The sequence below is a fragment of the Seriola lalandi genome, unplaced genomic scaffold (assembly GCF_002814215.2).
Source record: "Seriola lalandi dorsalis isolate HSWRI2012SDOR001 ecotype SW California unplaced genomic scaffold, Sedor1 jcf7180002054262, whole genome shotgun sequence".
Taxonomy (NCBI): Eukaryota; Metazoa; Chordata; class Actinopteri; order Carangiformes; family Carangidae; genus Seriola; species Seriola lalandi.
In genome coordinates, this window is record NW_019524815.1 from 824,995 (window position 1) to 837,748 (window position 12,754).

General features: G+C 38.6%; 1 protein-coding gene across 1 annotated transcript; it reads left to right on the forward strand.

The window, feature by feature from the left end:
* Positions 1–3,584: 3,584 nt before the first annotated feature.
* On the forward strand, positions 3,585–11,753 carry plp2b (proteolipid protein 2b). Its single transcript, XM_023405141.2, has 5 exons — positions 3,585–3,974; positions 8,975–9,130; positions 9,222–9,320; positions 10,372–10,468; positions 10,606–11,753. Exons 1-5 carry the CDS (start codon positions 3,876–3,878, stop codon positions 10,617–10,619), a joined length of 465 nt encoding a protein of 154 aa, XP_023260909.1. The 5' UTR covers positions 3,585–3,875; the 3' UTR covers positions 10,620–11,753.
* The last annotated feature ends 1,001 nt before the right edge of the window (positions 11,754–12,754 follow it).

Sequence of the window (12,754 nt, forward strand, 5' to 3'; positions counted from 1 at the left end):
GGGGGGGTAAAAAAAAGTGGGAAATGGGTCTTTGCTGTAACATGATGTTTATTCTCGTGATGTATTTAACTGTAGAAGACAACAGAGGATTGTCTGTTTGGTTATACGAGAAAAACTTGAATACAAATACCAAAACATTCGTTGACGAACATTTAAGAGAAATCTTGTAATGGAAAAGACATTTATGAAGAAAAAAAATATTGTAGTAATATTTAACTTGAGAGAATGTATTTGTCTGTGCTGTGTAAATATCAACATGCTGATATATACGTATGATTACATGTACACAGTTGAATAATTGTGCACTCCATATTAGTTGTTATACAACAAATGTTGAGCACAGAGTTATTCAATTGCAATTACTTTGGTTCTGTTTAGGAGCTCACATAGTTTAGCCTTTGCCCTTCAATTCCCTTAGATTATTCATGCCACAATGATGGTTTTATGCATTCATCTCAGAATCTGTGAAAATCTTTTTTTCTTTTTTTTTCTCATGTGATTGCAAATGTTGAAGGGAAAACAGAAGAGAATTATTGATATATAAGTGAGCAGAAAAAGAGTAATATATAGTAGTAGCAGTGAATATATGATACCAGAAGGCTATAAGTAGGTTGTTTCAACTTTATTTATGTTTTTATATGTATTTTTCCATCAAATATCAATGTCGAGAGAGGACTCTTGTGATACACAGAACATTTTGAATCCTGACATACAAAATCAAAACTAGCATATAAGGTTATGAAAATTAGTGAGCATGGTTGCATCCCATATTTGCTGTGCTCTATAGTGTGCTGTCAGTATGAATATCGTGAGTCGGGGCAGAGAACAACAGTTTTAGCGGCGTGTGTTTGTTTATTCGTTCAGATTTATGTAAAGGCATCCAACAGATTTTGTCAGTGAACCTCTTCCTGTTTTTTTGATCGCCTTTTAATGTGTTCCAGAAAGTTGTAAGACAGAGTCATATAGTTTTTTAACTGGCGTTTCTATCACACTGTAATCAGTGACTTACATAACTCACATTAACATGAACCATAGGTAAAATGAGAATAAAGTACATTTACACTTTAAAGACCTTGGTTATGCCATGGTAAACATACGTTATCACGAGGCGGTCCGAACAGTATGTCTCCATAGATACTTCTGCATCCTCAATCCTTCTTTATCTCTTCTCTTTCTGAAGGCAAGCAAATTTACTGCACGCATCTTACACCTTATATCCTAAAGCATCCCTAAACATGTTTGAGAGGCCGAGGCTCTAAGCTGCAGGAAAGCATTAGACTAAACAGTGATGCTGTGGTATGTTTGATCCATCTCAGTAGATACTGCACAGCACATACAGCAGCTCTGCTATATTCCACTCAAAGCACACAAGTGCTGCAATAATCACTTCTTTCCAGATATAGATACACCCTTCCTACCGCCGGTCCTCTGTTTGGATATACAAGATCGTGTTTGCCAAATGGTAAGAGATGTGTCTTGATCGGTAGTTTTTGCTTCCACAGTCTTCATCAGAATGAGTATCATCCATCTCCAGTATATCAATCCATTGCACAGCCTTGGTTCACTTGTTTGTTTGTTTTTTAAATCAGGGTTCTTTGATTCAGGCAGTGTAGAAGCACCTGGCTTTCTCTCTTCCTCTAGTCCGCCCCACCTTTGTTTTTTTCTCTTCCTCTCTTTCATCGTAGCTCTTATAAATATGCTGAAATGAAATATACTCTGTTGTTAGTGGTGAATGATGTCTTGTGATACTCTCTACGCCTTTGGATAGTGCTGTGTTTATTGTGTATGATGTATACATATTAGTATTTATGATAATGATAAGTCAGAGAAAAAAAATATCCAAGACTCTCCAGAATTCTGCTGTACTTCTTATTATATGGGATCCATGTGAAACAAAATGAAATAAACTTGAAATTATTCTGTTGAAGGTTAAAATGTGCACTTCTGTTCATAGGAGTTGATTGTTCGTTTTTGTTTTCTTGGTTGAGTTGAGTTCACTAAAAGTGTTTTTTGAAATGTTAATCAGTTTTATTAATATGCTGTAAAAAAAAAAAAGATTATCGTAAAAGTAAACACCAATTGTTGTTTTGTTTTGTTTTTTTTACAATAAAATGTGCTATATAGTCTTCAGATAATTAGAAGGTTCTAACATGCTAAAGGTGTTTAGGTATTTTACTTGACTGGCCTATATTTGTTAGTGCAACAGCCCTTTAAACACCATTTCCGGCAGGCTGTGGATCAATATGTAAGTTAGTGTCTGCAGTCTATGTTTTGGCCCAATTTGGTGAGGACTCTGTTTGGTACTTCCTATTGGTAATTGAATTAAGGTGTTAAATATAGTTAAAATATACTATTATACAGCTGCTAATGTTTCTACGAAGACATCACTGGATATAATAAACCCAAAGCAATTAATGATGATCATATATTATAATTTTATGTCAAACTGGGTTAATACGTGCATACAAAGAGGTCGACGCCTATGTTATCAGTGTTCTGGTCTTATCAGTTTTTGCTGTTGTTGCCAAAGCAGATACGGTTGCCTTTCCAAAATAAGTTTCTCGTAAAGACGTCTCACTGTCTATTCAAATTTACAACCCACTTCACTTCACTTACATCAGTAGCTGTCTCAGACAGACTGTAAATCCACACAGTTGAAAATAATATAACTGTACATTTACTTCACTTTGCATATAAATTAGAGGCATATAGTGTACGCACATTACACTACATTTATTTGGTCTGTAGTTTTTACTTTACTGATTCTGTATGCAAAATCATAATCAGCGTATAAAATATATGTTGTTATAGAATAAACTACCTATCAGTATAAAAATCTGTTAAAAAGGGTTTTTCTTTGACCAGCTACAACATTAAAATGTCACTTACACATTAATGTATCAACAATGATATTTGAATAATATAATTTATAAAATGATATATTTATATAAATGATATATATTATGATACATGACATAATGACTGATTTTTCTTGTGATACTTTAAGTATATTTTCGGCTAGTACTCTATACTAGTGGGGGAAGAAATGCTGAGATCATTTACTTATTTTTTCTTAACAATATAACAATCTAAAAATACTACTGTCTTAATAACACTTCCACATTTCACATAAAATATTGTTTATTTTATCTTGCTGTGTTTCTGTTTGTGAATTGCTTGTTCCATGGGCCAGAGGTATTATTATTATTATTATTATTGATACAAAATAATGCTAATAGATAAAAAATAAAATGGTGCTGTTCCTCCCTTATTTCCTGCACATCCACAAACTATCAGGGGTTTATTCTACATACACACAGTTTGGCCACAGACACTCATCATAATCTAACCTCCGTGTAGAGAAAAGGCTCTTGTTGTGCCACCTCAATGAGAACTATGAAAACTGAAAACACCAGTGGGGCAACAAGTACTAGGAACATCCACGAAACGTCACTTTTTGCCACAGATCTTAAGAGTTGTGGAGTTTCCGAGTGGCCCTTGAAGGCATGAGGGCAGCTCAGCAGCGGCTCCTCCTGAGACCAATGGGAGCCAACGCCCCTCTGTCAGTTCCTGAGCTCCACCCTCCCTCCTCGGGAAGAGAAAGCAGAGTTTCCACAGAGCTGCTGTGGCAGTGACTAAGATCAACCAGGGCTTTACACCCGGACTTTTCATCGGAGAAGTTGATTCATCGGACTGGGGAGAAAAAAAACAAAAAAACAACAACGTTCAGCTAGCTTGAGCGGGAGCAGCAGCAGTCAACAACAACTGGGACTTTTGCTTTCGAGACGAAAGTTTTTATACCAGAAGCTGTTCGTCGGTTGGCGATAAGGCTCTTAAACGACACACTGCTGGTATAATAAGTTAGTTATTAAAGAATGGCTGATACAAACGCGTCCAGTTCTGGTGCCAACTGCCTGGAGAAGCTGAAAAGTTACTTGAGGACCCAGAAAGGGTTTATCCTCGCAGCAGAAATAGTAAGTTCACTGACCTGACGTAACTTTGAGCTACTGTGCAGCTTTTTTTTTTTTTTTTTTTAAATGAATGTTTGTAATTGGTCTGTGTAACGTTTGCTTAACTAGCCTGCAGCTAATCAGTATTTTATAAAGTGGGTTAATGTAGCCTCGGTGGTTGTTATTGATTTAATTTCTTTCACAAATGCTTTCTTCTTCAAAAGTGTCTCATTTTCAAAGGCAGTCTGGTTAGCAGGGAATGAAAAGCATGTGGCGTGGGGGTTGAGGGATCATGAGCAGAGGTTAAGGAGTCCCACCTGTCACATGTGCTCCACTGTTTTCTCATTTCGGCACCAAAGAGCCAAATGCTGAGTGCTAACGGCAGATGAAAGGTTATATGGGTTAACTCAGCCCAGTGACTGTTGTCAGGCATCTCGCTGTTCTCCTCATTACCTCAGGCTGTATACTATTTGTAGGCAGAGAGGTAGTAGCCCAAATATGGGGAGGAGAAAATGCAACTGCAATGAACATTACATTCCTATTAGTATAAAAGGTCATAAAGTGACACACCCCCGCACCCCCCAACATCATTGCACATCTTGCACACCAGAGGAGTAGAAACACCAAAGCAACGCCTTAGGCTCGTTGATAAATAGGTTTGCGGGAAAGTATGAACACATCCTTTCTGGGAAAACTTCTTTATTTATTCTGTCCTTGACTAGCATTTTCACATGATTGCCTTTGTTTGCATTTCACAGTGGTGTGCTCTCTTAACACATGAGTCACTTTGTCCTTAAATTCTTTACATACACTTACCAAAGTAACTTTCTTAAGTAACGTACAGTTTGGAGGTACTTGTGCTTTACTCTGCACCTTTGTACTTTTTCTCCCCAACATTTCAAAGGCAAATGTTGTGCTTTTAGATTTTTACACACAAAATATATGATCCAGTTCTAAAATATGATGCGCTGTTACAAATTAAACCGCAAAACAGTACATGAAAGAGTAAAAATTAGCTCCACCTTCATCAACGACAACATTTCAGTACCACTTGCATATCAACACCTCAATTATAATGCAGGACTTTTACTTGTAATTGAGTCATTTTATAGTTTGCTATATTGCTTCTTTAACCTAAGTAAATGATTTGAATACTTCTTCAGGTTCTCAGCGTGCACATGCAGTGGAGTATTATCACATATCTCACAGTATCCTACAAAGCACTGAAAATGTTACTGTTCAACAGCATTATTACTCACCAAGTTTCCAAAACTGAGGAAAGCACTTTGTATCAGTGATGAAAAGCTCAGCCCTCATAACTCAGTGAGCTCATTATAAAGCAGGCTCTCAGATGTTCGTGGTCAGTGGTCCACCAAAGTTTTTTTTTTTTTTTTTGGATGTAATGGAAATTCCAGGCCGTGTGTGAAGTTTGGCCCCGGGAGCAAAGAATGTGTGAATTGCTTAGCACACATCTCTGGTGTGCCATTCAAGGATATCTTCGTGCTTCACTGGACACACTCGATAGTTTGTTGTTTCCTCTCCCACTCAGGACTCCACTCTAAAGGAAGTCATCTGTGATGTTGGATGTCTGAAATAGTTTACAGTGCAGGGAGAGGGCTGTGGGAGCGAAACAGGAAATCAAATGTCATTACTGCTCATTATGTGCAATATAATAGGAAATAGGATATTTAACCCCCAGGAAACCAGGAATACTGATTTTCAAATCTTCCAGCTAGTGAACCAAATGCCTAATGGAAAAATGTAATTTTTGACTTCATGCACTCTCAGCAAGTTTTGACAGCAAGGTTTTTCCGTGCCTTGCCAGGTTACAGCTAAAGTTATTCTCCGTTCTATTACTCTCCGTCAGAGGCATGACCGTACTTGAACATTTTGAAGCGGGAGAACAGCATACAGGTCACAGTCACACCCATGTAATGCAAATTTCTGTTTGTCATTGAGCACAGCTTAGCCAGTAATGATAAGTGGGGGATGAGTCATGCACTGAGTTAATCTTCCACCTTACTGTTAGTTTTATGAATATGAAGAGATCACACTGTCTCAGGACTGGAAACCATTTCTTGTTTGGTTTTCCCCTTTTTAGAAGATTCTTAATCAGAAGAAAGGGCCAAAGAGAAATAAGTTGAGGGAAGTAGAGGGAAAGAGTCAAATGAGTAGACATTGAGCAAGAGGAGTGATGAAATAGAACCAAACTTTCCGTTTTCCCGTGAACACACATGGTACACACTTTAGTGAGCCACAGAAAGCGCTAAAAACCGCCTCAAAATGTAAGTGACTTCCTTAGCAACTGTTGCTGTTTGGTTTGCCTCTGCACAACGGACTACCTCTTGGCTCTCATGTTGCTGCTGACTATAATTAGCCAACAGTTCACAACAATTTCTCTCCGGTCAGGTTAAAAGAGCAGCTCATTATACTGATGTGAATAGATCCTAGTTGGGATCTTTTAAAGCTGAGCCATGCAAACAGATCCGCCGCTGTGTGGAAAACATAAAGGTGTCGACATCTCAGAGCCTTTCTTGTTCTCAGGGACTCGTGTAGTGGGTGTTTCTCTGTGTGACGGCTGCTGCCCTCAGAGCAGCCTGCTCCGGCCTGAATAGAGCCTCCTTTGTGTAGGGCCTTGGGCTCGGCCACCCCGCTACTCTACAGAGGCAGTTTGTGCCAGTCTCGAGAACACATGAACTACTGATGCATCTAGCTCGCTGCGCGTTTGTGTAACAGTTGCGGGTGAAGGGAAGGGGAGGCAGCAGTGACAGATGCAGGGCTGGTGTCGAGTCAGTTAGATCATGTGTGTATCATATAGACTGCAGTGATTTGACACTTGCCACTGAGTTGTGTGTGTCTGAGAATAAAACACTGCAATGTGCAAAGCGTGCTTTTTTTAAACGCACATCAGAATCAGATCTGTTTTATTTAGTAAGCGTTACAAGAATAAACTATATCACAAGAAAGCAATGCAGATTAATGGGTTATATGTAATTACAGATGATATAATTACATCTTTTACAAAAGGTCACATGCTGATATATGTGCAGTGAAATTCAGGGTGACATACTCTTTGCCAAAAAGGATATTGTGCAAAAAAGAATAATTTGAATAAGAAAAAGAAATGCAGAACAACAAAAAAAAAAGTTCAAAGATACAAATGAGAAATATATGTAATATAACTATTAATATGCTGTATTAGAGCTGCAACAATTAGTTGATTAATCCATTAGTCAGGCAGTTGATCAACAAAATTAATCAGCAATTACAATAATCATTAACGTCACTTTTCAAGCAAAAATGTGATACATTTAATGGTTCCAGCTTCTCAAATGTGAGAATTTGTGGATTTTCCTTGTTTTACATTTTAGTCAATTGAATATTTGTCTGTGGTGAATGCTCTTTAGTGTCTTATAGTACATGAAATTGTTAGACTTAAAAAGGCTTTAGGACTAACTTTCCACTCTTTCGCAGCTGGCATACACTCACTGTATTAGAACACCTGTGCACCTGCTTATCCATGCACTTATGCAATCAGCCAATCAGATGGCAGCAGTGCAATGCATAAAGTCATGCAGATACAAGTTAGGAGCTTTACTGACATGATTGCTGGTGCCAGATGAGGAGAGTGGCCAGACTGGTTGCAGCTGACAGAAAGGTTATTGCAACTTAGTTAACCACTGTCTACAACTGTGGTGAGCAGAAAAGCTTCTCCCAATGCACAACATGTAGAACCTTGAGATGGATGAGCTACAACAGCAGAAGATTACCTCTAGCTCCACTCCTGTCGGCCTAGAACAGAAATCTGAGGCTGCAGTGGACACAGGATCATCAAAACTGGACAGTTGAAGACTGGAAAGGTGTGGTTTGGTCTGATGAGTCTGGATAACTGCCGAGGCAGCAGATGGTAGGAACAGAATTTGGTGTCAACAGCATGAATCCATGGACCCAACCTGCCTTGTGTCAACAGTCCAGCCTGGTGGTGGTATAATGGTGTGGGGAATTTTTTCTTGGCACATTTTGGGCCCCTTAATACCATTCAATCATGGTAAAATGCCACCACCTATATGAGTTTTGTTGCTTGCCATGTGCTTCACTTTATGGCCACAATTTTCCGTTGTCTAATGGCTACTTCCAGCATGACAGTGCACCATGCCACGGTGTACTTCAGTGGCCTCCCAAGTCATCAGATCTGAATCCAGTAGAACACCTTTGGGATGTGGTAGAACAGGAGATTCACAGCTGCCAAATCTGCAGAAGACTCTCAAAAGAAAGTTTCCAACATCTTGTGGAATCCATGCCACAAAGAACTGAGGCTATTTTGAGAGCAAAATGGAGGCCCTACCCAGTATTAGTGTGGTGCTCCTAATGAAGTGTCCAGTGAGGGTATGTCACTGTTGTGTGAGAGCATCTACCCACACAGTTTGACAACAACAGGCCTCTGAGCCGTAGGCTGCATAAGTTTATGATTTTTCCACATTGGCAGCATTTCAGTGGAATTTACTGAGAAAAATGCTCACTGCTTTTTTTTTTTTTACCCTCATATGGAACGATACGACCTAGATGGAGCAAACACTCACTGTAAATCTAACAAGAAAGCAGCGTGCGATTGGCGGAGTGCAATATGATCCGTACAGTTGTCTCACTTTGTTTATTTGCGTAGAAAATTTTTTTTCTTGACAAAAATGGTTAACATTATGTGGTTGTTGAATTGTGAACTGGTTGGAGTAAATGAAACAATGCTGGCTTTGTCGGAGTGATTTACTGTCTGACTGGCCTCGGCTGTTTAGTGGACACAGATCTTTTACTGTTACTGGGCATTGAGATGACCAGTCCTCTGTCAGGTTAATTGCAGCTGATTTGCAAACTGTTTTAATCAAGTCATTGAGGTGTCAATGTCTAACACACAGGAGGAATTTAGGCAGAATCTGTTAGTTTTCTTTCTGGGATATTTTCATCATCAAAATCAACATTCTCTCTTTATTGTTTTTCCCACCTCCCACTTTCCCTCTTATCACCCTTAGGTTCTCAGTTTAATCGTCCTCATCTGCTATGCTGCATCTACGTATGGAGGCTACTCCGCTGTGGCCATCTGTGAGATGATCTTCGCTATTGTCTTCTTCGGGATCTTCATGATGGAGTTGGACAAGCAGATCCAAGTGGTCAACTGGGTCTGGAGTGTGAGTATTCATGTTTCTTGCCACCAACATGCACAAACACATGTACACTAGTTGCACAATGTTTCATCGTCTGCTTCCTTCTTTTGTGCAGGATCTTTTCCGTGCTGGTATTGGTGCTGTACTTTACATCATCACTTCTCTGATTTGTATCATCGGAGGGTCCCAGGATGGCGCTCGTATCGCAGGCGGGGTCAGTTAAGCCCTTGTGACTCAGCCTGAGTTTTCAACTGAATTCTGAAACTTTATAATCATGCAAGTTTCATTGTTTGTTTTGACAACCATGATTCATAAGAAGCATATCAACGTAACTCTCTCTGACGCTTCCTTCCTGTTTAAGTCAAGTGTTAACAGTTTGCCTGTTGCAGATAGATTTCTTCCCAACTGAGACAATAATTCATAATAAATAACCACAATAAATCACCACAGGTCCTCTAGTTCAAGCAGGAGCTGTCCCAAACGCTATGACAGTTTTCAAATGAGTTTGATTTTATCAAAGCCAAAAACAGGCTGGAGATGAATCTGAGAAAAAATGAAGAACACAGTGGCTTGAATCATACAAGCATCCATCCATGTTTTGTTGTTTATTGAATGATTAATTCATGATATTCAATAGTATTGTTCTTATTCTTTCTATTTTTTGTCGTATTTATTACAATTATTAGTTTATTCAGTTTTAATTGTGTGGTGTCGGATGTCAGAGAGAGTTGTAGTGATTAAAGGTAAATTTCACGTCTCTTTTCCCACCACAACATTCCTTGTGGCTTGTGTAAATGAGCTAATTTTATGCCTGTTCTTTTGTTTATGCATACTCCACATGTACTTGAGACTGAGCGCATCATGTCTACACATGAACAACTGATGCAACTTTGCCCCATAGTAATTTTTCACATTCCTTTTTTTTTTTTTTTTTATAAATATCACAGTCATTTCTCCAGTTGGGGATTTCTCAAAGTGTGATGTTATAGTAATCGGTTCACCACATCGGAGACAGTTTTGTAGTTTGTGCATTCTCAGATGAGAGAGGTGTGAACGGGACAGAAGTTCTGACATTTTGAAAGTCTTGTAGTCTTCACTTTGCTTAACTGTGTAACGTATGAGAGATTTATTGTGGTATTTAACTGTGTTACAGGATTTTCACATATTGCCATTTGAATGTTTGCATTAATCACAAAAGTGGTGTTTTATGTGACCAGTGAATGGGATTATCATTGTGATTCTGATCCTGAGTTGTTGTTTTTTAGGTATTTGGTTTGATCGCTGGTCTGGTGTTTGCGTATGATACCTACGTCATCTTCCTGCAAATCAAGAGCACCAGGCAGCACACAGCAGCTTCCACCGGTGAGAGCGACACACATTCACTTTCATGATACTCTCAAAATATGCTGCTGATGACAATAATCTGCTTTATTTCCTATGTAGAACAACTTTCTTTCTCCAATGTCTGATTTTAAAAAATGTATTTATTTTTTTTGCAGATGACAGAGTTTAAACACTCCAAGACACACGTACCTCTGTCAAGAATGCAGCAGAAGAACAAAAAAGGACATTTGTGCAGAAGTTAACAGAAGGGTGGAGCAGAGAGGACGATGGACAGTAAAATGAACAGGTCACAGTTTAATCAATGCCACTGTATGGTGTGAAGAGATTTGTTTTAGAGCCGCACCTGAGAGGAGGGTGACATAGCCAAAGTGAGTGGTACTGTACATTTGCGCCTGCGTGTCATACTACACACAATGAAACGCCCCCTCAGAAACGTTTAGTCCACCCTCGATGTACCACTCATTACAAAGGGAAATCTGTAGATAACCGGTAATATAAAACTTTGGTTGATGTTGTAAAGTAGCTTGTCTAATACACATCGACTGTTAATGCACTGCTGTATTAAGTAGTAACTGTCATTTGGACCGAAGAAGTAACTGACACATGAATGGGTGCTTTAGGAATTGTTTAACATCATAATTGTGCTCTTCTTGAGTTTAATTTCTGTATTGTCACTGAGGTTTCTCAGCGGTTTAAAGATTTCCCTCTCTGTTATTTAATCATTGAGCTTTAGAGTGCTTCCTGTGTGATACAGTTCCTTTAAGTCTCATTCACAGTAACCAGTTCCTTCATCCTATTCATCTTTTATTCCTGAATCCTAAACATTTCAAGGAGCCTTCTTTCATTGATCAGGATCATTAGGATCTGTAGACATCCATTAAACATCAACCACATGTTCATTATTTGAGTTAGTGTCATCCTCCACTTTTACCTGTCTACTTTGATTCTTGCTCAGGTTGGTTTTTTTTCGTACATTTGTAACACATTGTTAAGGCGCAGAATGTTTCTCTGCTGTCACTTTTTACAGTCCAGTAGTAAAGTCCAGTTTTATTATAATATTTTTTGAATGCATATGGCAGATCAAGAAAAAAATAATTTCTAAAGAAAAATCACAGTTGAAATTTTATTATATGAATATCACAGTTTTAATATGTTGTGTAACTGTTCCTGGTGGTTGTTTGTCCAACTAAAACATTGCCTTATTTTATTTTATTTTTTTCTAACAGGCTTTACGAGTTTGTAATTTCAATATTCAAAGCAGCCATGCTTTGGGAAATAAAAGCCATTGTTACTGCAAAGAAAATCTGTTTTGTGGCTTAAATTGTACACTAATCTCCCACACTGCACAATCCTGGTGTTAAACAACAGCTTTACAGCAACAACTTCCTTTGCTTGCATGTTTCTGGATGTTTGGCCTAACTTGTCTTCTATCAGATTGCCACTAGATGGAGGCAGACTGACATTCATTAAATGAAATGACTTGCTTGTTAAAAGCCCCTGCCTCATCAGTTAGTGGGGGAATTAACAGTGAAAAATATCAACATTGTTATTAGGGCGTTGGCTTCAGTCTCTCATCAGGCTGTTGGTTTTCAGATTTGATCAGGAATTACTACGTTTTCACACAATCCCTGCCAGGATCTTCACTGACCTTGTGCTGCAGCATCTCTGCTCTCTAATCTCATCTGAAAAAATTATCTCGCAGTTATACACGCTGTTCCCCTCTATTCAATTTGAGATTACATTGCGTTTTAAAAAAAATCCTCCCCTACTTTGTTTTCCGCCATGGCGCTGCTGCCTTTCATTTGCAATAACCACTGTATTACCCATTTTAAGACCTACAGTGGAACCATAATCCTTTGTTTGGGGTCATACTGACTGTCATCAAACTAATTCCCATGTTGCTGCTGCTGAAGCAGCCCGGCTTCAGTAATAACTCTCTCCCAAACAAATTTGTATTGCTTTGTTCCCTTGTCAACCTGTTTACTTATTCATTTATTTATTATCTATTTATTCATAAGTTTAAAAAAACTACCGTCGCCGACTCCTCCCATGCTCAATGTTTCCACGATGAACCAGACTCTGCATATGGATATATAAAGACTAATTTTGGTATGAATCAAAATATGTAGGTCAGATTTATAAAGCAGTCAATTGAGAGGGTTTTGTGTGTAGGCGGTAAACTTCCTTGTAGCCAAGGTGAAGTAAAATCCATAACTTTGGGTCAGTTTGCTGCTTGTGTTCAAGTCTGGGACAGGAGGTAAAGTTGAAGCTTCGTCAAGTTACATAGGTCCTGTCAGGATGGCT

Excerpts from the sequence above, each read along its gene's own strand:
- plp2b (XM_023405141.2), top strand. The coding sequence starts at position 3,876 with ATGGCTGATACAAACGCGTCCAGTTCTGGTGCCAACTGCCTGGAGAAG. Across the intron at positions 9,131-9,221 it reads TGGTCAACTGGGTCTGGAGT|GATCTTTTCCGTGCTGGTAT; the intron begins GTGAGTATTCAT and ends TCTTTTGTGCAG. Across the intron at positions 9,321-10,371 it reads GCGCTCGTATCGCAGGCGGG|GTATTTGGTTTGATCGCTGG; the intron begins GTCAGTTAAGCC and ends GTTGTTTTTTAG.